Source organism: Exophiala viscosa (assembly GCF_022695815.1).
Source record: "Exophiala viscosa unplaced genomic scaffold EDD37scaffold_8, whole genome shotgun sequence".
Taxonomy (NCBI): domain Eukaryota; kingdom Fungi; phylum Ascomycota; class Eurotiomycetes; order Chaetothyriales; family Herpotrichiellaceae; genus Exophiala; species Exophiala viscosa.
The window spans coordinates 692,082-715,129 of record NW_026944360.1 but is presented as its reverse complement, the minus strand read 5'-3'; the positions used below and the strand labels follow the sequence as shown (position 1 = coordinate 715,129).

The 23,048-nt window shown below is 51.8% G+C and overlaps 9 protein-coding genes across 9 annotated transcripts; 8 read left to right on the top strand and 1 right to left on the bottom strand.

The window, feature by feature from the left end:
• Positions 1-141: 141 nt before the first annotated feature.
• EDD37DRAFT_479765 (uncharacterized protein) lies at positions 142-1,791 on the top strand. The gene is made up of 2 exons (XM_062813198.1): positions 142-512; positions 570-1,791. The coding sequence occupies exons 1-2, from the start codon at positions 493-495 to the stop codon at positions 1,345-1,347; spliced, it is 798 nt and encodes a 265-aa protein (XP_062668424.1). The 5' UTR covers positions 142-492; the 3' UTR covers positions 1,348-1,791.
• Positions 1,792-1,870: 79 nt separating this feature from the next.
• On the top strand, positions 1,871-3,808 carry EDD37DRAFT_635273 (uncharacterized protein). Its single transcript, XM_062816900.1, has 3 exons — positions 1,871-2,756; positions 2,815-3,016; positions 3,065-3,808. Exons 1-3 carry the CDS (start codon positions 2,284-2,286, stop codon positions 3,452-3,454), a joined length of 1,065 nt encoding a protein of 354 aa, XP_062668423.1. The 5' UTR covers positions 1,871-2,283; the 3' UTR covers positions 3,455-3,808.
• A 523-nt stretch (positions 3,809-4,331) lies between these two features.
• On the top strand, positions 4,332-5,821 carry EDD37DRAFT_479724 (Alpha/Beta hydrolase protein). The gene has a single exon (XM_062813196.1). It carries the CDS (start codon positions 4,473-4,475, stop codon positions 5,685-5,687), a length of 1,215 nt encoding a protein of 404 aa, XP_062668422.1. The 5' UTR covers positions 4,332-4,472; the 3' UTR covers positions 5,688-5,821.
• Positions 5,822-7,024: 1,203 nt separating this feature from the next.
• Positions 7,025-8,591, top strand: EDD37DRAFT_658679 (acyl transferase/acyl hydrolase/lysophospholipase; the record flags this gene model as incomplete). Its single annotated transcript, XM_062818997.1, has 2 exons — positions 7,025-8,423; positions 8,476-8,591. The coding sequence occupies 2 exons, from the start codon at positions 7,025-7,027 to the stop codon at positions 8,589-8,591; spliced, it is 1,515 nt and encodes a 504-aa protein (XP_062668421.1).
• A 518-nt stretch (positions 8,592-9,109) lies between these two features.
• EDD37DRAFT_635270 (polynucleotide 5'-phosphatase) lies at positions 9,110-11,745 on the top strand. Its single transcript, XM_062816899.1, has 2 exons — positions 9,110-10,866; positions 10,920-11,745. Exons 1-2 carry the CDS (start codon positions 9,175-9,177, stop codon positions 11,544-11,546), a joined length of 2,319 nt encoding a protein of 772 aa, XP_062668420.1. The 5' UTR covers positions 9,110-9,174; the 3' UTR covers positions 11,547-11,745.
• A 97-nt stretch (positions 11,746-11,842) lies between these two features.
• Positions 11,843-15,736, top strand: EDD37DRAFT_635268 (26S proteasome regulatory subunit N2). The gene is made up of 2 exons (XM_062816898.1): positions 11,843-12,285; positions 12,342-15,736. Exons 1-2 carry the CDS (start codon positions 12,146-12,148, stop codon positions 15,595-15,597), a joined length of 3,396 nt encoding a protein of 1,131 aa, XP_062668419.1. The 5' UTR covers positions 11,843-12,145; the 3' UTR covers positions 15,598-15,736.
• Positions 15,737-16,214: 478 nt separating this feature from the next.
• Positions 16,215-17,157, bottom strand: EDD37DRAFT_479706 (30S ribosomal protein S8). Its single transcript, XM_062813195.1, has 2 exons — positions 16,512-17,157; positions 16,215-16,377 (listed from the first exon to the last, which is right to left on the bottom strand). The coding sequence occupies exon 1, from the start codon at positions 17,037-17,039 to the stop codon at positions 16,527-16,529; it is 513 nt and encodes a 170-aa protein (XP_062668418.1). The 5' UTR covers positions 17,040-17,157; the 3' UTR covers positions 16,215-16,377; positions 16,512-16,526.
• Positions 17,158-20,023: 2,866 nt separating this feature from the next.
• On the top strand, positions 20,024-21,278 carry EDD37DRAFT_479618 (uncharacterized protein). The gene has a single exon (XM_062813193.1). It carries the CDS (start codon positions 20,113-20,115, stop codon positions 20,929-20,931), a length of 819 nt encoding a protein of 272 aa, XP_062668417.1. The 5' UTR covers positions 20,024-20,112; the 3' UTR covers positions 20,932-21,278.
• EDD37DRAFT_479619 (uncharacterized protein) lies at positions 21,279-22,454 on the top strand. Its single transcript, XM_062813194.1, has 2 exons — positions 21,279-21,967; positions 22,113-22,454. Exons 1-2 carry the CDS (start codon positions 21,626-21,628, stop codon positions 22,290-22,292), a joined length of 522 nt encoding a protein of 173 aa, XP_062668416.1. The 5' UTR covers positions 21,279-21,625; the 3' UTR covers positions 22,293-22,454.
• The last annotated feature ends 594 nt before the right edge of the window (positions 22,455-23,048 follow it).

Genomic DNA, 23,048 nt, shown 5'->3' with positions numbered 1-23,048 from the left:
AATTAAGTGCGCATTTCTGCTTCTAAGGCGGGTGGTACGTGTCGAACAACTCCTGGCACGGCAAACCCTGCCACTCGGTTGCGAGACCTCACTTAGGCTCAACTTTCACGTCTTTACGGCACTCATAGCCAATGCAAGTTTCGGGCCCATTAAGTTAGCCGTGAAAGTGCCCCGAAATTGTTCCGCCCAGCAGACTTCCCCACGCTGCCCACAGCCCCCGGGTATTCGCCTCTGCCCCCAAGTAATCGGGGAGGGAATCAACCTGAATAGCACTGGGTGCAAGTGGACAGGCTCCCATTGGCATGCACCATCAGAGTTGCTTCCTACCATGATCGGACCTTGCACATACAAATTCGACTGATATTGCATTTTCACACAACTCGTCGACCAGAACATACACTGTCTCATCGGCCCTAGGGTTTCATTTGGGGACTCTTTTCCAATCAATCTCCTGAACAGAACACATTCGATTTATTCATAGGACAGGGCGATATGAGTTCGCCATTGTCTGGGTGAGACATATTTCCTCGGCCGATGACAGACCAAGACTGACCGATTTCTCTCAACAGCGTGGCGTTCATTACGGGTGCCGGTGGTTCAATTGGACGTGCGGTAGCACTAGGATTCGCTCGACACGGCGTGACAAAGATTGCTGGCGTGGACGTCAGCAGCAAGGGACTCGAAGAGACTGCCTCTGCTCTGGCCGCGGCCTTTCCAGAAGTCAAATTCCTTCCCATCACTGCAGATCTGACTTCAGAGGAAGCCGTCGCGGAAGCCGTATCGAAGGTAGTTGCAGAGTACGGCGCGATTCACTACGCGGCCAACAATGCTGGTATCGGACGACCGTATGGTGGGACCCACGAAACCGAACTGAAGGACTATGACCAGGTTATGGCCGTGAATGTCAGGGGCGTCTTCCTTTGTGAAAAGTATGTACTGGAGCAAATGCTGAAGCAGGAGCCTCGGCAGGTCAATCCGTCCGTGCCTTCGGTGCTGGAGCGTGGCTCGATCGTCAACACGGCTTCAACGCTGGCTCTCAGAGCGATGCCATTTTTGAGTGTTTACAACACCTCCAAGCACGCAGTCTTGGGACTGACAAAGACCGATGCTATCGACTATGCACGGAAGGGCATACGTGTCAATGCTGTCTGCCCTGGATTTGTCGACACTCCACTGCTCATCGAGTCGACGAGAAAGGCATTGGCGGGCACTATTGAGAGGATACCCCAAGGGCGACTGGCGGCCCCCGAAGAGATTGCCGACAGTGTCTGCTTTTTAGCAAGCGGTGCAGCTTCGCATATCAACGGAGTGGCCTTGCCAGTCGATGGAGGCTTCACAGCAACGTGATCATCTGAAAACGCGATGATCTGACTAAACTGTCCCCGGCGCTGAGAAGCCGACAAACAGTGAGCGAAGGATTGTCGCAGCTACATATCGCCCGTCACAGCTGCGGGATAGATAAGGAATGTCATTCAGGATGTCAAGGGTCTCACATGCTCTGACTTCCACATCATCAAAGAATGGCTTGCCAAGTTGTGGTGGTGTCGTCAAATTTCCTGCCGTGTTTCAGGGCCTCCTCACTGTAGACAATAGGATACCATCAAGACTGTGGCTCGGCCGACCATCTCTTCATCTTCCCCAGTGCGACTGCTCGCCGCAGGATTAGGCTAACGCGAAGCTTTTGGATGGTCGTCGTATTGAAAGTACAATCCGCCTATCAGTCAGATATTCTCCGTATTATTCAGCCTCCCCTTTTCTGCTAAAGGGGTCTGGAATCGAAGACACCCTCCATCTCGGCCGCTAATGTGGGCGACCATCCAATGGAACATGCACGTCTCCCCGGGCCTTTTACCTTTGCCACTGTTGCACTCTTGGGACCCTTCAAATGCTTCTCCTTCCTTTCGAGTGAAGGATCAGCCGACACTGGTCAACATGGTTCCTGACTTGTGGTGGTTCTGGCTTGTGAAAGGTCACCCAGACTCCCCGCTTCCCACGCTCCCGGCTGCTCGCGAAACTCACTGCAACCTCTTTCACTTTACCTTCCATTATGATGATTGCTAGTTACTCTTCCCGCCTCTTTCCAGTCTTTCTTTCTAGGTGCTGCGATGTGCAGCATATTCACTCCTTTGAGTCGCTGACGATGTGATTGAGAATGTTACCCAAACCTCGTCTTTGAACAAACCGTCCACCCACGCTCGTTAACCGATACCACATACTCCCTTGTTGCGCGATCCTACTTTTTGCGAAACCGCGCATCCACAAATATACACTGTTGTAGCCACAATGGCGCGTGTACTTCTGTCTATACTGGGTTCAATCGCGCTTTATGACGCGGTCACTGCACAGACTTTCATGCCCACAGCTGCCACGAGCACGTTTCCCAGCTGCGCAGTCAGTTGTACGGTTCTGCTGCAAGCCCAGACGGAGTGCACACCGCCGGACGTCGCGACTACCAACGATCTCACCTACGAGAACTGCTTCTGTCAAAGCAGTCTATTATCTGCCCTGTACAGTACACCCGACTCGGTTTGTACCTCAGAATGCACGGCCGAGTCCGATCGTACCGAGTTACAAACATGGTTCGAGAACTTCTGTTCGGAAGTTGGTCAGGGCATCGATCCCTTATCCACGACTACCACGACACCGACCCCAACCGCTACGACGATCGTGACAATCACCTCAACAAGAGCTCCAACAACCACAGCCACTGGGACTGGTAGCTCTGCCACATCGGCCACTACATCAAACAAGAGCTGGTAAGGACACTTGAGATGGGAAGAATTGCGCAAGCATAGCCGGCTGACACTATCGCAGGATCCAAACACATTGGCAATGGATTTTGATGTTGGGCATCCTCGTCCTGGGATTCGTGCTCCTCACCTGGGGAGCGATTTGGCTAAAGCGACGGCACAGGAGGAAGGTCGAAGAACGCAGGGCGGCAATGTCAGGGCTTCCCAAGGCGAACGAGAAGGGAGGACATCGTGCCGCGACGCCGGACCTTTGGGGGCCCCATCAGGTTGGTGTGGAATATTCTTACTGGAATCTGGCTGACCTGTTACCAAAGCATATGCAACACACACACGGTTTCGAGTATGCCAATCCTTCAATCATGGGAAGTGGTGCTGTTGTTGCCGGCGCCCCGGCCAGCAATGAGCGTGGGGATAGACGGTCGAAGAGGGTATCATCAACCCAGCGCAAACACCATGAAACTGAGACGACGGAACGTGGTGGTCGGCCGGCCGACTCCCGACGACACTCTTCAAAAGGCAAGACTAGGGGTCGGGATTCAGCTGCCGAGGTAGAGTCTGAGATCACGCCTGTAGTTGGAGAGCGAAGCAGGGATCGAAGAAGGAGAGGTCCGGATGATGAAACGGAGAGCAGAAGCGACCGAAAGCACCAGAGGCGGCTTCGCGAAGTCAGAGGGAGCCGTCGGATGGATAACGATCAGACATGAACAATGATGAATTTTTGATGAAAGCAAAGCTGTGATGCCTTTTGATCCTTGCTTCGACTGACGCTTTAGCTTTGTCTACTTGGCTTCAAGCGATTGACGACATCGGCGCAGGATCTGATATCGTTCCCTCAAGCATACGTTGGACGAAGGACTCCGGTCGACTGTCCAGCCCTGTCCATGCCTGATTTACCCTCTCCCTTGGCGGTCAGGGATAGTACCAGTACCACCAGATATTTATCACTCTTCATATACCAAACTCACGAAAAACTGGTCACCAATTCCTCACTGGCTCTGGGTCTCATCGAGGCTATCAAACTAGCACCGAGCTAGAAGGCGTGTCAGTGACGAGTCTGGTCGCCAGTTCGATTCTCGATCCGACCGCACAAAAAGTCGACTTTTCGCTCAAAACTTCCCGACGACAAAAGCCTCCAGGTCTTATCTGGTCAAACTAACACCGGGTTAGAAGGCATTAAGACCTCGATTTGAACCCCCACGATACAGATCCTGCGAACCCGTATCTCGGAAAAAGCCTGCGAACCCGGCTTTCACTTACCATGACCCCTACTCAACAGGGTTCATGGCAAAGTTTTTGTTCTTTGGGTGAACGTTGACATCACATTTTGGTATCTGGGTAGTTCTCGCTAGGCTGGACTGGCGCTTCACTTGGGCTATAAGGAATGAGGTAGTAAGCGAGGTATCCGTCCCAGAACACTAGATTGATGTTGCACAAGTACAACCATATTGATTGATAGTAAGGTGGTTTTGAATATGCCCTTACATGTAGCGTATAATCCGCCGTCTGACCGGCATTTACCACCATATGTCCATCTAGTCAGCGCCTCGTCAGACGGTATGATTTCTCATTCTTTAAATCCACCAGCGACGATCGCCATGTTCTTGACCGTCGTTTCATAACCTCATGCCCAATTATTGTTACTCACCTAGTCACTCATTTCTGCAGATTCAACAACAAGCGCATCGATGCCTGACCACTACACATACGACCACAGCCTGAGCAATGGCACTGCCAAAGCCCAATTGTTCTTTCGTTATTCCTAGCATCCATGACGATCTGGAATTAAATTGCCGAATTTACTATCCCAGACGAACGGAACAAAATGCAGAACTCTTTGGCGGGACTTTCGCGATTTTCGCGCATCCTTACGCACCGCTGGGAGGTAGCTACGATGATCCTGTAGTGGGAATTGCAGGAGGTGTTCTTCTCCGATATGGGTGTGTATTGGTCACGTTCAATTTCAGGGGAGCATCAGGCTCTGCAGGACGAACATCGTGGTCTGGAAAGGCCGAGTTGGCCGACTACGTTTCTGTGTACGGGTTCGTGTTGTGCTACATTGATGCAGTGTTCCGCGAGGTCTCGGGGCCTGTCTCGGACGACGACACAAACAGCGTTACTGGCCCACCAATACTGATTCTGGGAGGGTACTCGTACGGATCTATGATTGCGGCTCACTTACCATCGCTGGAGACGGTGACCGGCATATTGAAAGAGCCCAAGCCGGATTCAGCAGAGAGCGAGATCAGGTTACGGGCAAATGACCTTGCGAAAGATATGAAGGCCTATTTTGCGATGCATCCAGCAGCTGGAGGAAGTCATGCTTTGCCCAACTCTCCGAGTCAAATGGGAGGCTATGGTTCAGATGCCGCCAGTCGCAGGATCCATCGAGAGTCGTCGCGGAGAAGCATCGATGGTGAAAGAGTCAGGAAAAGTGTCGATAGGGTGCGGAGGAAGCTCAGCAGAGACACTAGTGGTCGTATTCAAAGTGTGTCGTCCGACAACACGGTGGAATCTAAGCCTCCCGCTACAAGATCGTCACCGGTAATGCCACGGCTGGCGTATGTGTTGGTGTCACCACTGCTGTCGACGGTTGCTGGATTCACTACGATGTTCTCCAAGCTGAAATTCACTCCCAAGGGCGGTGGTGGAGGTATTGTTCCGACAGAAGAGTTTCACGAACTCGTCAGTCATCCGTGCTGCTGCCTCTACGGTACCGAAGACATATTCACGTCGGAACGCAAGTTGCGGAGGTGGACGGAAGAATTGGTTGGTAAAGCAGGGCCGAAATTTGTCGTCGTGACTGCACAGACCGGTCACTTCTGGCGCGAAGCTGATGGGCCGCTTCGGATTCGGCAGGGACTTGCAGATTGGCTGAGAGCGTTACTACCAACGCTGGAGGAAAGTCATCCTCAGAACATCGGAAAGACTGCTTCGTAATGCTGGCACGGAATGCGCGTCCAAGTTCAAAGGGTAAACACAGATAACAATACGATGGATGGCGGACTTCCGTCGATCGACATATATGTTAACAAACCCAAGCTCGGAGTCGAGCGCTGCCAATAGGCCACAAACGTGAACGAGCAGCAACAGAGGTCGACAACATGGGATTTCCGAAATGTCGATCTTGAGGATTGTGGCATTGGCGGTTGAATAAAGCCTTTCATCATACCTTGTCATTCGCTCTCATACCTGGTACCGGACGGCATGTCCGGCCGGGGCCGCCTGATCTGGCAGATGCAGTGGTCGAAAGAAATCAATGCCATTGCAGAATTGGTGCAACCACTACGGACTACCGACTGGACTAACTGGGCCGATGAGTTGGAGTTGGCGTTGCATGTGATCGTACAGACAGGCAGTGTCCGGGATTCCCAGGCACGTCTATGGTTGAATATCCCTGTTCCTGGATTTCTTATTCGAGAATCAGGGGCATCACGCGCTCTTCAAAAGAACACGTCAAAAAGGAAAATGGCTGCCCACGGCCGCCCTCACCTGAACAGAGTGTTGAATGTGATCAACCTCGAAGAAGTAAGAATCTTTGATCGGTTAAATCGTCAATAAATCAGAGGAGTGTCTGGGTGTCTATGCCGCCCGGAACATCAAGGCAAACAATCGTCATTGGGGCCTAGGGTCCCACGGTCAGACCATTCCATCGTCTCTCCCGTCGCTCGCACTGTCCAACTTTCCTGCCACCGCCGCAAGCAGAACACTGGCAATTGAGATTCCGCTTTATCGGGCATCATGATGTCGTCGCTCACTCAACTGGTACAGTAGATCATCTGTCATTCCTTTTCGGATATTGATTCTTGGGGTCTTTTCCGCCTGTATTCCTTTTCATCCATCCAAGTTTTCCATCTTTACGGTGTATGTCCATTCCTTGTTACTTTCCTTTGTCGCCTGATGAAATAGACACTTTCATTGCCACCTACGCACAGCCATACGCGTCACGCGGACATCCTGACTCAGTATTGACCACACAGTCTTTCACCACTCTGTTGTAGACTTGATTGCATCTGTCCCTCTAGATCCTCGATTCCGACCACATCGGCTCAACATCCTCCCCCACAGATGGCCATCGACAAGCCAATATCATGACCATCCTCCTCTCTCCGGTCCCTACACAGGCCGGCACCCAGATCTTCTGGTCGTGCGTTGGCATATACGCCGATGTCGTGAAGCTATGCTCGCCCAGCAAGAAGATACGGCGACTGGCCGAAGAAATCGCCAGGTTCAGCAGGAAACCTCCGGAGACGGCGGTCCAAGCCCTTACGAGATGCATGAACGAAGCCACCACACTCGCTCAGTACGAGGAATGTACAATCGCTCTAGACCAGCTACAAGGACATGAGCAATGGAAAGCAGTCAAAGAATCCGTCGAACCTGGCTACAATCCTGATGTTATCGAAACACAAAAAGACATGCTGCAAAAGGCGGTGGCTTCCTCAGATCTAAGTTCTATGCAGCACATCCTGAGGACTGGCCTGAGTCGAGACTTGGGAGGCATGAACATGTTAAGATTATACAAGCACTCTTGGTTTGGCACGAAATTCCTCATAGACGACTACACCAACACCGTTCTGGAAGCGATCGAGAAGTTTGCTGATACCACTATTCGCTACAACGTTCCCACGGCAGAGGTTCGCTTTTATCAGGAATCGTTAGAAGATGCGCTCAAATTCTTTGGACGGTCAGCCTTGACGTTATCAGGTGGAGCGCTACTTGGAATGAAACATATCGGGGTGGTCAAGACACTGTGGGAAGCAGATCTACTCCCCGAAGTCATCTCCGGCGCTTCGGCAGGAAGCATTGTGGCAGGTATCGTGGGAAGTGCGACAGATGAGCGTATACCCGAGATCCTGGAATATTTTCCAAATTCCGACTTGGCTTGCTTTGATCCACCAGGAACCGGAAAGATTGGCTGGCTTCTTCAGCGAGTGACCACCTACGCTCGTACTGGCGCCTTCTTTGAGATTGCAAATTTGAAGAGGGTCATGAAGTCATGGCTGGGCGACATCACCTTCCGAGAAGCACATTACAAGACGGGTCGGATCCTCAACATCTGTGTCTCCAGTGCCGATAGCGCGGAACCACGACTATTAAACTATGTAACAACACCAGATGTTTATATCTGGTCGGCGGTTTGTGCTTCGTGCGCGGTACCCACCGTTTTCTCTCCAGCCAACATCTACGAGAAGGATCCCATCACAAAGCAAGAAAAGCTGTGGATGCAAAATGCTCAACAGACGTTTGTGGACGGCTCGCTCGACCATGACATTCCCATGAGGAAGCTGTCAGAAATGTTCAACGTCAACTTCTTCATTGTTTCGCAAGTCAATCCCCATGTGCGGGCATTTCTTGAGCCCGAAGAAGACTTTCAAGGGCAGCAGCCAATTGCCCCTATGCCTCATCGAGGTCCTCTTCAGACCGCGAAACATCTCATACGACATGAGATCATATACCGAGCACAACAAATGGCCGATTTGGGATTTCCACAAAACTCATATCGGTGGGCTTCTATATTCAACCAACAGTATACGGGCGACATCAACATCCTACCCGAGGTCAAGTCCAGCGAATATCTCCACATGATGATGAACCCCACATCCGAGTTTCTGGTCGAAGCCACGGCTGCCGGAGAGAGGGCAACGTGGCCTCGCATGTGCCGAATCAAGAATTGTGTCTCTATCGAATTGGCTTTGATGCGAGCGATACACACCCTCAAGGATAGGGCAAATTTCGGACCAGAGGCTCGAGCAGCTCGAGAAACCAAAAGATCAAGCAGCAGAGGACGTTCACAGCGCGGTCGATCTGCGCGTCCAACATTCCTTCGACAACGCAGTCTGAGCAACGAGTCGACTCCCAATGGCGAAATCGGACTGACCGCACCACGGCCAATAAAGGTTCGTCGCAATGTCAGCCTGAGTAATATACCCATGAAATCGGCCGTCTCGGTCGTCATCACCCCGCGAACGACGCCATTCCTATCACCGCAAGTCGGAGTGGATTCAGATATGCTGGCGGAGGCCCTAGCAATGACGTCTCCTAGTGATGAGGAGTGATACACTTTACGAAATGATACCGGAGGCCGTTGGGTTCATTATGGACCATCCACGTGACCTCGTCTGCACAGCGGTCAGGCGCAACGCATTAACGAGACTTGATACCCATATTGCATGTCATACAGATGTATCATTAGATAGAGACCGAGAATAGCATACGTGAAGAAGAGAAAATGCCATAGTTCGGTGTTTGTGCTTCGATATGTGTAACATGCTGTTTGCATCGATGCCTGCGTGTGGAAAGCGGAGCGGAGATATGGCATTGGCGAAGTCGCGCGCATGCTTTTCTCCTGCAGAACCGTGTCTGTGCGATGCCAGATTTCCGAACAACACGACCGCCATGGACAAGATGAATCATTCTCCCGTTGATGCTCATTGATGGCAGCATCACCGCGCTGTTACACAGCTACACGCCATATACTTTTGGTCCGACTGAGGCAGAAATGGACCTGAAGTCGATGCTCAATGAGTCTTCGGCGCAGCGGCAACCTCCACGACTACAGACATCTCAATCTTCCTACGAGCAACAACCTGTACACACTCCCGCCTACGATCCGCTCGAGCGCACCTCATCGTACCCTCAGCCCACTCCGTCCTCCGAGTATAAAGCTGTCTCCAATGGCTCCTATTTTGCCGTCCAGTCCCCCCACCAGCAGCAGAATCCTGCCTCCGCGTCCACTCCCAGTGTAACAGGTCAATCCATATATGCGCAAAGTCCAGGGCCACATGGACACATACACACACCACGCGAAGGTGCTCCGCCTTCACATCCGTACCAGTCTCCCTTTGTTCCTTCCCCTTCACCGTCAGGACCTCTCCCTCCCACACCTGGATCTGTCCATCATTATCAAACTCCATCTTCGGCGACCGCGCAACAACACCCCGGCACGCACACCGCTTTCAGCCACTCACCTCGAGATGAATTGATCTCCTCAAATGGTAATGCGCACGCCAGCGCCCGAATTCAATCGCCTCAGGCTCAATTTCACCCACCCCCGGCGACGCCATTAGGTCCGCCTGTTTCCTACCCTCGGCCAGCATCGCACTCGCAAAGACCTATTTCTCAAGGACAGGAAAGCTATAGAAGACTGTCGGTGAGCTCTGTAGGCTCGACGCAGAGCAGGGATCACAATCAAGCAGCCTATGCGCAAGCGAACCACTCCAGAAACGGGAGCACACAAAGAACTTATTCGGGGGACGTGCGCATACGCGAACGAAGCATAGAAAGTGTTAGCCCAAAGACGATTCCGAAGCCAACTCCATCACGACAGACAAGCATGGGAAGATTTCAGGATCCACAAGCAGAAGGGTATCAAAGCGCACAGCCATCAATTGCGTCCAGCACGAATACACAGCCTCTAGGCACTCCCGACAGAATCATTGATCCTCAAAACTACGACACAACCCCAAAGTCCACTTCAACGCCAGCTGAACTGAAAGCAATCCCTCAATACCAAGCCTCTCGTCCAAGTCCTGGTACGGCCGCCAACTTGACCCCTCAATCGATTCATTCTGAACTTCCAGCTCAACCGAGCCCCTCAATCATTTCGCAGCCAGCATTGAAGCGGAATGCGAGCCACATGTCAAGCGCTGCCTCTACACCCCAGCACCCTAGGAAACGTGCTCGCCGTGACGATGTTCCCCTTTTTGCCCGCAGTGCCAGAACAAAGCACTTGAGATTCATCAAAGGTGCTCCAGTGCCAGCGCCTACGAGGAGCGAGCCTATCGTCAAGAAAGAGCCGCAGATCCCGAATGGACAACCACAACTCCAGATTGCACTTTCCATAGGCACCACCCCGTCCGAACTTCCGTGGGAGCCATCCATCACCAATGTAGTACCCGTTGAAGATCTCACGAGGAAACTGTGCACTTGGATCTACTCGATTCTAGGAGAAGCCAGTACGCCTCAAGGTGGAGCAGTATTTGAGATTGAAGCCAAACTTGGGTCCATCTTCGACGAGCAAGCCAGCCATCGACTGAGTCTGCCTGTCGAGACAGAAACATTTTTCAACCGAGACAAATATCGAGGAAGGACGAGTTTTAAGAGTTCAATGAACATGGTGGGTTTGCCGTTGACTGTGTGGGATGCGATTTTAGCTAACCTCGTCTCCAGATCCAGCATGAAGCACTCAATACCTTTCTTAACGGATTGGTGCAAGAATCCGCACGGCGTGCAGCTGAGAATCCGGATAGAACAGTCATTGGTTACGACCATCCTCATGAATACGACGAGTTCTACGAACTCACGGATGAGGGCCGGAGAAACTTGCCTCCCTGGATCGTGAGCTGGTTGAATCCCCGGCACAAGCCTCGTGTAAGGAGGACTGTCGATGAAAAGACAGGCGCATTGAAGGCGCAGATTATCAAATCAAGAATCTCTGATGTCGACATCTACAACCCTCTGACGGATTTCGACTATAGAGTGTCGATTTCTATTGAAAGTCCTTGGGAAGGAGACCTCAACTGGCTTACGGAAATGACAGACGGTGGTCGTGATCGGCAAAAAGACCGTATGAGCTACCGACACATGGCATATCAGATTGACCTCACTCAGGTTTCTTACCCCAATAGAGTTGAGAAGGAACACGAGTTAGAGGTCGAGATCAGCACGGAACAGATCCGGATCCAGCTGGCAAACGCGCGAGAGGGTCGGCTCAGTCGATACGAAGAGATCGTAAAGGGGTTCCTCGACAATGTGAGGATACTTTGCCGTGCGGGCACGATTACTGGTGGCAGATGATCATGATTCCATGCAATGGTCCCGGAGTGAACGTGCAGGGCTTAGGGGGACTGAGGCTTGATGTTTTTTCTATTCGAGCGGGCAGAACTCTTGATTGATACCCTTGTAACACAACATATAATTTAAAGTTCTGGGACGGTATTTGATGAGAGTCGTCTAGATTCCTGTTTGAACTCAGAGTACGGAGTACTCGTACTGCAGTGCTCAATTGTTTATCGTAGTTGAAAAGGTCACGTGACTCTGTTAATAATCATCCACCGCAGGCTGCAAGAGGGTGATGCAAACTGACGCAGGCCGATTCACTGCCATCCATTCGTCGACACGTCAATAATTGTACTGCAATGTCCTCTCTTCTGCGCGACCCTTACACACCCCCCCTGCTACACTCTTCGCCATCAACAGACACTTTCCTATCTTAACATTCGACTCTTGTCATTTGTACACTAGACTTCCTTCTCTGTGGTCCATTCCACTCTTTCCAGTTCCTGGTCCATCCTTCCGTGGCGTTGCGCCTCCTAGCTTTCTCACCAGACAGGTCAACCTTTCTGAGCGCCTTCAATACTGCACCTGTCTAGATTGCGCAACGACACAAACCAACCATGGTAGGATTGGTATCAGCCGCCGGCCTTGTCGGCTTCCTATCCGAACCAGATCCGGAGCTTAGAAGCTTTGCTCTGAAGCAGCTGGACAGCCAGGTCGATTTGTTATGGACAGAGATAGCTAATTCCGTGGGCGAGATGTGCGTGTCAAGTCGCCGTCATCATATTGAGAAATGTGCTGATACTGTCCGTCTAGTGAGGCTCTGTACGAAGATGACTCCTTTCCCGACCGCGAGCTCGCTGCGATCGTCGCGTCGAAAGTGTACTACCACCTGCAAGAATATAATGAAAGCATGGCCTTTGCCCTCGGAGCTGGAAAATACTTCAACCTGGACAACGCTGGAGAGTACGAAGACACCATTATCTCAAAATGCCTTGATACCTATATTGCCCTGTCGGCCAGTCGAGACCCTACCCTAGCTGCCGCCACCGCAGGAGCGCAGCCTCAGCTTGACACGGCTTTCGGGCAAGGTGGTGACGGCGCAGCTAGCATTTCGGCAAGTTTGACCTCGCCGGTCACTCCGTTCTCTCAGTCTGCTCTCCCGTCCAAGTCCCTTCTTTCGAGGCAAAACACCGCCGTATTCGATCCTACACAAGCTGGTGCCGACGCTGGACAAGAGGGCACGCCCGAGGCAGTCATCCAACAACGTAATCTTCAAAAGGCCTTGAACCGTGTAATCGAATCTCTCTTCGAGAAGTGTTTCCAAGAGAAGCGATACCGGCAGGTAGTTGGCATTGCCCTCGAAGCACGGAACCTTGACATCCTGCGACGGGTCATCAAACGAGCCGCGGAAGATGAGCGAAAAGAGAATGGCGAGGCTACGAAAAAGGGCGAGGAGTTGATGGACTACGTCCTTGAGATCTGCATGAGCATTGTGCAAGAGCGAGGGCTGCGCAACGAGATCCTGAGACTGATCTTGGAGCTGCTCAACGAGCTTCCCTCTCCGGACTACTTTGCAATTGCAAAATGTGTTGTCTATCTCGACCAACACTCGATGGCGTCCAACATCCTGCGGCAACTGGTCGAAAAGGGCGATGCTCGATCATTGGCGGTAGCCTACCAGATTTCTTTCGATCTCTACGACAACAGCACCCAAGAGTTCCTTCTGAAGGTTCGAGAAGAACTGGTTGACCTGCTACCGAAAGAGGCACAGTCCGATTCCAATGTCTCGGAAACCGAGAAGATGGAAGAAGACAATCAAGAGAAGGCCGAAGATCAGTTACAGCAAGAATTGCAAGAGTCTGCTGGTGCACCTGCACCTGCTAAAGCCCAGCTTTCTAAACCAGAACAACAGGACGCGGTAAAGAAGATTAGGGATATCCTCGACGGACTCACGTCAATACACTTGAATATTGAGTTCCTACACAAGTCAAACCGGGTCGACTACTCTATATTGACCAAAGTCAAAGACAGTTTAGAGGCCCGGTACTCGATCTACCATACAGGCGTCACACTAAGTGCCGGGTTTATGCACGCCAAAACAGCGACCGACAGCTTCTTCCGACAAAATTTGGAGTGGTTGGGCAAGGCGGTCAATTGGTCCAAGTTCACTGCTACCGCAGTCTTTGGTGTCATCCATCAAGGCAATATCAACCAGGTGCAGCGGCTTCTCAGTCCTTACCTACCCAAAGCTGGTGGTGTGAGCGGGTCTCATGACTCTCCTTACAGCCAGGGTGGATCACTGTATGCTTACGGCTTGCTTTGCGCCAATCACAAGGGCAAGGCTGTTGACTTCCTCCGTGAGAAATTCAAGGAAGCAACAGAGGAAGTCGTCCAACATGGTGGTGCTCTCGGTCTTGGTGTTGCCGGAATGGCGTCTGGCGATGAGTCGTTATTCGAGGACCTGAGAAACGTTCTCTGGGCTGATTCTGCCATCAATGGCGAGGCCGTCGGATTGGCTATGGGCCTGGTCATGCTTGGGTCGGGCAACAACAAGGTGTTGTCTGATATGATCCAGCACGCACACGACACACAACACGACAAGATCGTCCGAGGCCTTGCTGTTGGTATGGCTTTGATCATGTACGGTCGTCAAGAAGGTGCAGATGAGCTCATTCAAGGTCTTCTCAATGACACAGATCCAACCATGAGATACGGTGGTATCTTGACCATCGCCATGGCTTACGTCGGTACCGGCAGCAACCAGGCCGTAAGGAAGCTGCTGCATGTTGCTGTCAGCGATGTCAGCGATGATGTTCGACGCATTGCTGTCCTAAGTTTGGGCTTCATTCTCTTCCGGAAGTATAGCAGTGTGCCCAGAATGGTTGAACTCCTCGCCGAGTCATACAATCCTCATGTCAGATACGGAGCTGCTATGGCATTGGGTATCTCTTGTGCCGGGACCGGCCTTGCCGAGGCCATCGATTTGCTGGAACCGATGCTCAAGGATCCCACTGACTTCGTGCGTCAAGGTGCACTGATTGCCCTTGCCATGGTGTTGGTGCAGCAAAACGAAGCCATGAACCCTAAAGTTGGCGCAATCCGCAAGCAAATGCTGAAGATTATTGCGGATCGTCACGAGGATGCCATGTGCAAGTTCGGCTGTGCCATGGCTATGGGTATCATTGATGCCGGTGGCCGAAATTGCACGATCAACCTGCAGACACAGACCGGCAACCTGAACATGCTTGGAATTGTGGGCGTGGTGGTGTTCACACAATATTGGTATTGGTTCCCGCTTGCGCACTTCTTGTCGTTGTCAATGACACCTACGGCTGTCATTGCAGTTGATCAGAAACTGGAGGCTCCAGTATTCAAGTTCCACTGCAACACTCGCCCTAGCCTGTTCGACTATCCTCCTGAACAGGTGACGAAGACGGACGAGACGCCAGAAAAGGTCAAGACTGCCGTATTGAGTACCACTGCCCAGGCAAAGAGAAGAGCTGCCAAGAAGGAAAAGCAGCAACGCCGTGACAGTATGGATGTCGATACTGTCACGCCTGTCACACCAAAGGTGGACAAGGACGATAAGATGGATACTGATGAATCCGCCCTGAAAGAAGACGAGGACAAGAAGAAAGAAGAGGGAGAGGTTCCGGAGGTCAAGAAGAAGGCCGAAAAAGAGAAAGTAGGCTACGACATCCCCAACATGTCGAGAGTGCTCCCGACACAGCTGAAGTACTTGACGTTCCCAGATGAACGATATCAACCAGTGAAGAAACCGACTGGTGGCGTCATGGTCGTGCATGACACAGAGCCGGAGAAGGAGCGTGAGACCATTCCTCTTCTCGTCAGCAAGGTCGAAGTCCCTGCTGCAAATACTGGCATTGCCGTCGGAGGGGCCGCGCAACAGCCACCGCAGACTCCAGCTCACCAAGTGATTGGTGCTGGTGCGGCGGCAGCTGCAGGTGTTTTGACTGCCATTGATGAGGATGAAGATGAAGCAGAAGAGGCTCCTGTACCAGCGGATTTCGACTACGAGACGGACGGTGAGGAGGAGGAGGAGTCATAGACTTAGTGCGAGCTGGGGGCTTTGGGAGTTGCCCTTCCGGATTTTCAAATGGCCTGCAGGAGAGGCATACTGTAGACAGGAAGCACCTGTGTCTGTATCAAAATAGGTCACTATAATATCGTGCCTTTGTCCTGGCGAACATAATTGCTTGTGCCACTTGATGTTTCTTTCTGACATTCCTAGCCTCATGCGGAAGGTCGGCAGGCCTAGGTCTGACCGCGCTGTACGGACAAAGTTAAGCTCAACGACTCTCTACCTGGTAGTCATGACATTGGATGCTGTACAAAAGCTGTGTGAAAAGGCAGAAAAGCGTATAGATATGAGTACTGATAATTATGTTTACCCAGTGGTTGATAGAATATGAAGGTGGCGGGCGACCCTGCCGTCGTTTGTCATGACCTTTAATAAGTTCCTCCATCGGATATGGCAAGGAGGTGTGGTTTTTCGTCCCCTGCTCTGGCTATGCAATTTATTCCCGTTTCCGACTGCAGGTCGCTGTTAATCTGCGTGTGCTCTTGACTTGGTTCCTACACCAGTGCTTCTTCTGCCCATACTCGCCGTTCTTAGTCCCGACTCACTACGCTTATGTCCTTCCATTCTGTCGCTCTCTTGCTGCCCCAAGCTCCGTGCTCCTTCGATCCAGTCTAACCTCCCACTCTTGCTAAATCTTCGCGTCCCGAAAGAACGAGATCCCATCAAGATGGGTGTCCGTATGCTTGACGGGGAGTTGCTGTGCAAAGAGACGGCCACACTGTGGTTGTGAAGGGACGTGACATTGCGCTCGGCGACATCGTGGTTGAACTTCCCATAGAGTCCCACTTGAGTCGCCTATAGATTTCTTCCAGCAAGATCCCGCAGGCACGTTATATTCGCGATGGCTTTTTCTCATGCCACCTGGCCGAGGGTTTTTGTGCCAACGACTCTTTTCATCACCGCACTCGACAGATCAACATGCCGCCCAGTTTTCTCTCCACGCACTCTCTAGCTTCGAGAATCCCGCGATCCGTGCTGACGAAGAGACATTCGCCCGTCCGTGTCATACCCTTGACGTATCCGCTATTTTTGCCCAGAACAAGTTTTTGTAGTCCAGTGACGTCCATCCATATCCGCCGCGTGGGTTTGCTGACCAGCGACATCTTCTCCAGCACAGGCGAGCTGTTCCAATATTTTAGACCCAGCCATAGTCGCCGGCTAGATATGTTGTGCCGGGTGACCTGCTCGATGGGGTGTTCTGGGTCCGAGGAACTCGGGTGGGAGAGGAGATTGTGTGCCGGAGGTGGCGTGGGACCGCCGCGCACGACGGTCGACAGGAAGCCTGAGTTTTGTAGGGCGAGCATCAGACCTAGATGGAATTTTGTGTCTGGGATTGAGGTCAGGCCTAGGCGTGCCTTGGTGGCGTTTTGGAGATGGGAGCAGGTGTTGGCTAAGTGGACGAGAGACATCTTTGAGTGCTATGTGGCCACCAGGGCCTATATATGTGATCAAGGTCGATGAAGGAGTTGGTGCAGGTGTTGCTGGATGGAGATGAGATGATTTCTCAATGAGCTGCTTCGCTTCGGCAGGTGACAGCTTAGGGCTTTGCTAGGAGCCCCGATATTCAGTGGCACTTGGTGATCAGGTAAGATGCCTACTGTCGTGTAGGTGATATTGCTAGTGTTATGTAGATGCGATGGCTACCTTGCATTGAATGATTTGAAGAAAGCTGCTGATCGTCCGAGAAAACGCGACCAGTTGCCAAGGCCGATAAGGACGTGAGGTGATTGGTGGGACGCATCAGGCTGAGAATACAGGAGAGACACCCAATCGAGTTGTTCCAGGGTGGTGACAAGGAGATACCTCACTACCACACCCTCTCGTTACCATTCACGTACAAAACCTCACGTGCTGGTTAATAATGCAGGTTTATAGATTGTACTCACGAAAAAGTCCTCAACAATCTCCCTTCCAGTATCCTGGCCTCCTAATACCGACCCCCACCGAGTTTAAACATGGAATTAGTGCCTGGAGAGAGGAGTGCGTTAACCTCTCTTGACAAAGTCCCCTTTATCTGACCTCTTATTCTCCTCTACTATGTTACTGAGTTAAAGTTGGAGAGACGGACTTTATATGAGTGGATACAAACAAAAAATCCTCAAGGTTTCTCCCTCTCTTGAGGGTGGAGTTTTTTGTTGCCGTTCAAATCCCCGTAAGTTTTGATATTTTGAGGCCAAGTCACGCTGCGTGCGATGTGTAGTGAAAGAGGGTGGCCGCCAAGAGAAATGGGAGAGGGAAACCACTGTTATCTGTGAGTGGTATTGATTCACTCGTACATCTCAAAGTCACAGACCATTGTCGAGAAAAGAAGTGGTGGAGGGCCGAATCAATGAGCAGAAGTCGGTTGCTGGAAACCGTGCCAAAGTGGACGTCAGCTTCGTCAAGAACACGCGTCAGCCAAGAATATCACGACCTGGCTCTAATTAACAGAAATCGAACCGGAGAAAGGATGCTGATTGTTGGCGTGTGACACATTCCAACAGGATGCAAATCACTGCAATCACATGCCGAGGATAGGCTCTGCAAAGCGATATCGTCATCCAGCACGCTTCGAGACCATGGTCGATGCGCCGGCTCAGCAGATTGCGGAGATGGCTCAGGATTTGTCCATGCGACACACCATAGCATGTCCATGGTATCCACTGGTTCGTCGCATATCTGCAAGTCATTGCTCTCCACGAACCGAGCGCTTCGAGAGCTCCGATCGTTCCCAGAGTGACCTCGGAGTTCTGAACCCGATTGGCCCTCAAGAGCAGCCGATCATCCGAGATGAAGACGGACGACCTCATTGGGTCGGCATCGTAACAGGTTGCTTTGTTAGTCACAGCACGGCAGTCATGGCCAGCTCCAGAATCCAAGATTCGGAGAAGCATGACATATGGCATTAAGCAACTGTCACGAATAGGCATTCAGAACGTGCTCAAGCCTTGGGACGGCATCTTGCTCAGACTGGAATCCGTCTTGTCAAATAGGATGTTTGATTGGATTGTTGAATGTGCCGGTTTGAGACGGACTGCCGTTTGCAAAAGATCGAAATGATTCAGGCTGGACCATTGGTACTGAAAGGTAGAGCGCGCTCAAGCAACGAGGTTGATACTTGGCACAGCAGTTCGACAGTGACCTCGGCCAGTCAGACAGTGCTAGAGCCATAGCGCCCGATACAAAGAAAGCTTCTGAAGCAAGATTTGCGGAGAGTGGTGCCGCGCGCTCAAGCTGGGTTATCTGCAATACCATATTCGGCCACTCAGCCTGGTGCCTTTTCTTAAAGCTGCGACGAATCAGAATAACCAATAGCCTATGGCGGCTAGGAATGTGTCATGGGCAAACCGAGAATCAGAGCAACGGGGATGGCCAGGTGCCCAGCGGCTTGACATGGTAGTAGATATAGTGCAACTTAGTACAGCACCTTTGAGTATCGAGCACGATTTCCTCGTTTGCTGGCTCGTATTGCTGTGCTGGACAACACAACATTGTGTCGCAGACAACACACCATTGAGAGCCCAGATTCGCATATCTACAACTCAGCTCGGTAGGCTTCCCCAAAGCCAACCAGAAAGAAAACCAACAAGCAGCTGCATGCTGGGGACTCCTGCAGGATCTTGCTTTGTGGCAGCTGTCTTTTTGTCATCTGCAGCCTTGGTTTGCAAGTCACATCTTTGCAGGCATATCCTGTTCGAATCGGAGGAGGGAACGAAGGGAAGCTGGAGAGTTGAAAGGTCCTAAGAGGCTGTCAATCACGATCCACTAGTCTGACTGGCTTTGCCGCCGGCGGCAACAGGAGAAAAAACAACCAACCACGGGGAGGAGAGACCATCCCGCATATTGAAACCCCCCAGTCATCCCGCCGTTTTAACGCCCATACTTGGATACCGCCTTCATCGTCACCCTTGTTGTGTTCAACTATTCTTCCATCCTCCACTACTGGAGCGACAGGCATCGCTCTCCCTTTTCTCTCTATACCTTTTTTTTCGCCTCTGGATTCTTCCACCAATCCAACAATCACATCCTCCGTCATCCGCTCAGTCTCTTACGGCAACTCCTACTCAGTCAGGCGCCTCAGCTCGGCCAACCGTTCACTCTCATTGCACCAATTCTTTTCGCTGGCTGGTCCTACCTTTTTGCAACGGTTGTCTTCCTCTTTACGCGCCTCGGATCTTCAGTCATCGCTTGCTCGCTACGCGGCCTAAAAGCGAGCCTACTGCACCTTGTACACATCTCGGTGACTGAGCTGGTCTCACCCCGGTCCAACTTGTTGCTGCCCGCGCATACTACTGCTGTGTGCACTGTGCCTCCCCAGAAATAGATCTCCTACCTCACTCCTGCTTCCTGTCACCCTTCTGGTTTCCTTTCTTCACGGGACGAATCTCTCCTTCCTGCGCCGATTTCCGTTAGGTCTCTTCCACCAACCCTCCTCTCTCTTCATCCGGGATACCTCGACGTCAATAGGCTTCGAAGAACGACTCACTCGTTGTCGCCTTCAAGATGCCTGCCGTCACAAGACCTGTCCTTCCACCGCTCCAGACCCCAAAGACTGCCTCGTTCCCCTCCGAGATTGTCAACACCCCAGTGTCATGTGTATCGGCCGTCATCAAGCAGGAGAGTGCTGGGACACCGATTACACCTCCGGTAGCCTACACCGATTTCCTCAAAGCTCTTACACCAGTCTTGGGAAGCCCTCCCCCGGCCGGGACTCTGCAACGAACCTTCTCAGATGAGTCGACAAGTACAAGAGACTCTATGATCTCAACCACCTCTACTTCCTCAAGCCTACAATCATCCCGAAGCGAAGGTCACAAGTCTGCCTCTGGTTCCGTTCCACCAACTCCGAATACTCGCAGAACTCCCACTCATCTAAGACGTCTGCGCATACCTCATTCTCCGGCGTTCTCCCCTAGCACTTGTGGTCCTTCTCCGCGTACTGCCTTTAGTGGCATGAGCAGTGGCAGCATGCTCTATTCTCCATACTCGCCCGCCGACTGGAGCCTAGATAGTGCTGGTCGACGTTATTTCGACAACACGCCCAGGAGTGCTTGTTCTAAACCCGTCAGCGTACGATCAGTCATGACAAGAACAGTCACCTACAAAAGATCACCACCACTAGATCCGGCGCCCAAGGGCAAAAAGCGCAAAGTTGAAGCCTCCGAAATGCCACCTCCGTCTACCACAAAGGAAACCGGTATCATCCCTGTGGACAAATTCCCGTCGACGTTGATTGAATCATCTTCCACCGTCGTAGCATCACCCAAAGTTATGAAAGTCACGACGCCTACTGCAGTCCCCACCACCACTGCTGTGGCATGACTTTGACAGTCATCGTCCCCAGAGAACGATCTGAGCCCACTGCACAATGGCAGTATCTTTTACGACTTGACTCATTTAGAGTCCTTACGACAGCTTTGCAATTTCTTTCATATATGATACCACATCATTACTGCTGGGCACAGGCGCTCGGCGTACTGGTACGACGAGCGCGCCGAATTTAGCACACGACTATTGCGTCTACCATCAGTACGAATGCTACATTTTATGCATTGGAGGGGAAGTCATCAGAGTACGATGACCGTCTGCGATACTTCGATCACGGGGGGCAAATGGCGCGGAGAAAGTTTGAAAAGTATTTGAGGCGTTGTTTGCCGCATACTACGGGAGAAGAGGTGCAGATCTGTGTGGGTGGAAAAGCTCTTGATGGTTCAATATCACATAATATTGCTGGCAATTGAGAGACCAGCATTTCAGTCCAAATCATGACCATGGCTTCTTTGTGCAGAAAATGTGCTCAGATCGAGTGCTATTTTGGGTTTTCTTACGGGCCTGCCGGGCCTTAATTGAGGGGTTGCAGAAAAACGTGGCAAAGAGCCTCTTCCCGCGGATTGATTTATGGGTGCAATGATTCGGTGCCGCAAAGGCGGGCTGAGGGATCGCCGATTGAGTTGAGCGAGGCATGATGTCTTGGAGGATTCGATTCGTCGAAAGACAATGTATGATTACGTAGCATATGCGAGCAAGAGGTTATGGAGGGATGTTGAGGACGAATCGCCCACCATTGCTCCAAATAACCTGGTACAGGATCCCATTGGTACAGCTGGCGCATACCTGTGTGCGAATTCACCCAGTGGATGGGCACACAAATGTCCAGTGTACAAAGTATCGAAGGGGACAAAGGCACGAAGAAGCACATTCTCATTCTGCCCGATCGAGTTGCAGTCACATGTGGGATTTCGACTGCAGCCAGTGTGGACATGCCAATGATACCAGTCCGAATTTGTACTTGTGGTTAGCATCGTTAGACTCAGGGGTTGTTGACGATGTACCTCTTCTGCTGTTATCACACCCGGAGGTACGTTAAGAGTTCCCCTAGCACAGAATCAACCATGGCAGCGACACGTATCAGGGGAAGAGATGAAAGCTTTAAAGCAGCGATACCTCGCCCTGCCTTCTCCTGACATCATCCACTTCTTTTGCCATTGCCAACGCAGAGACAGGGAGGGGTGAGATCTGCGTTGGTTAGAAGACTCTATTCCAGCTTCTTCCTGGGGGATGAGTTCAAAAAATTCCTAGCGATCTGTCTAAGCAGACCAAAAGTCCAAATGATTGGATGTGAAGCACGGTCTTCGCACCCCGCGACAGGGATCTGCCGTACCGCTGGGCTGGAACCGGGCTAGATAAGCGGAGACAATTTCTGGCAGCGGTGCGTGCGTCGTGGGTCGGGCGCTTCCTCGAACACACGCAGCCTGTTGTTTGAAGTTGGTCGACAGGGGTGCGAAACCGGTCTGGTGGTGATTGGAAGAAATGAGAGAAGAACGATGGCCACCTGGAGGATCTTTTATTTTTGGGTCTTTTGGTGGTTGTCTAAGGCCAGCAAATAGAAAGGGGTAAGGTGGGTATCGTGTGAGGGGGCCGGCGCTTAACATGACCTCCTGCTTTGTTTGCCCACAACAACTCGGTGTGCACGAAGAGGACGCACTTGAGAACTTCTCTCGGTGAGATGGGTTCACGTGAGAGGCAACAGGGCGCTGCAAGCTGCAAGATGCACCTGCACCTTCACTGCAGGCAGGGTGGCATTTGTGCAGCCGTCTCGCCAAGCTTCAGCTTGGGCGCGGCATGTGATCACTCGCGTCCAGATGCGGACTCGGGCGTGCTGCAGCTACGTGCAGTGCCGGGCGAATGCGCACGAAGCTCTTGTGTACCAACGTCTAATGACAGCTACCGGCCTGAAGTCGAGGCTGGCGGTATTGCATGATAACCAAGGTGTCTGTCAAATGTCTCAGGTGAATTTGATGGTAATCAAAAGGTCGAGATACTTTATGTTCGAGCAAGGAGCCTGCTTATGAACCTACCATTGCTCGTGCTTCAACCTGTGCTGTTTATCATGCTCGCTGCACTCCGGCCAATGAGTGTCTAGGATGAGTCAGCCATCA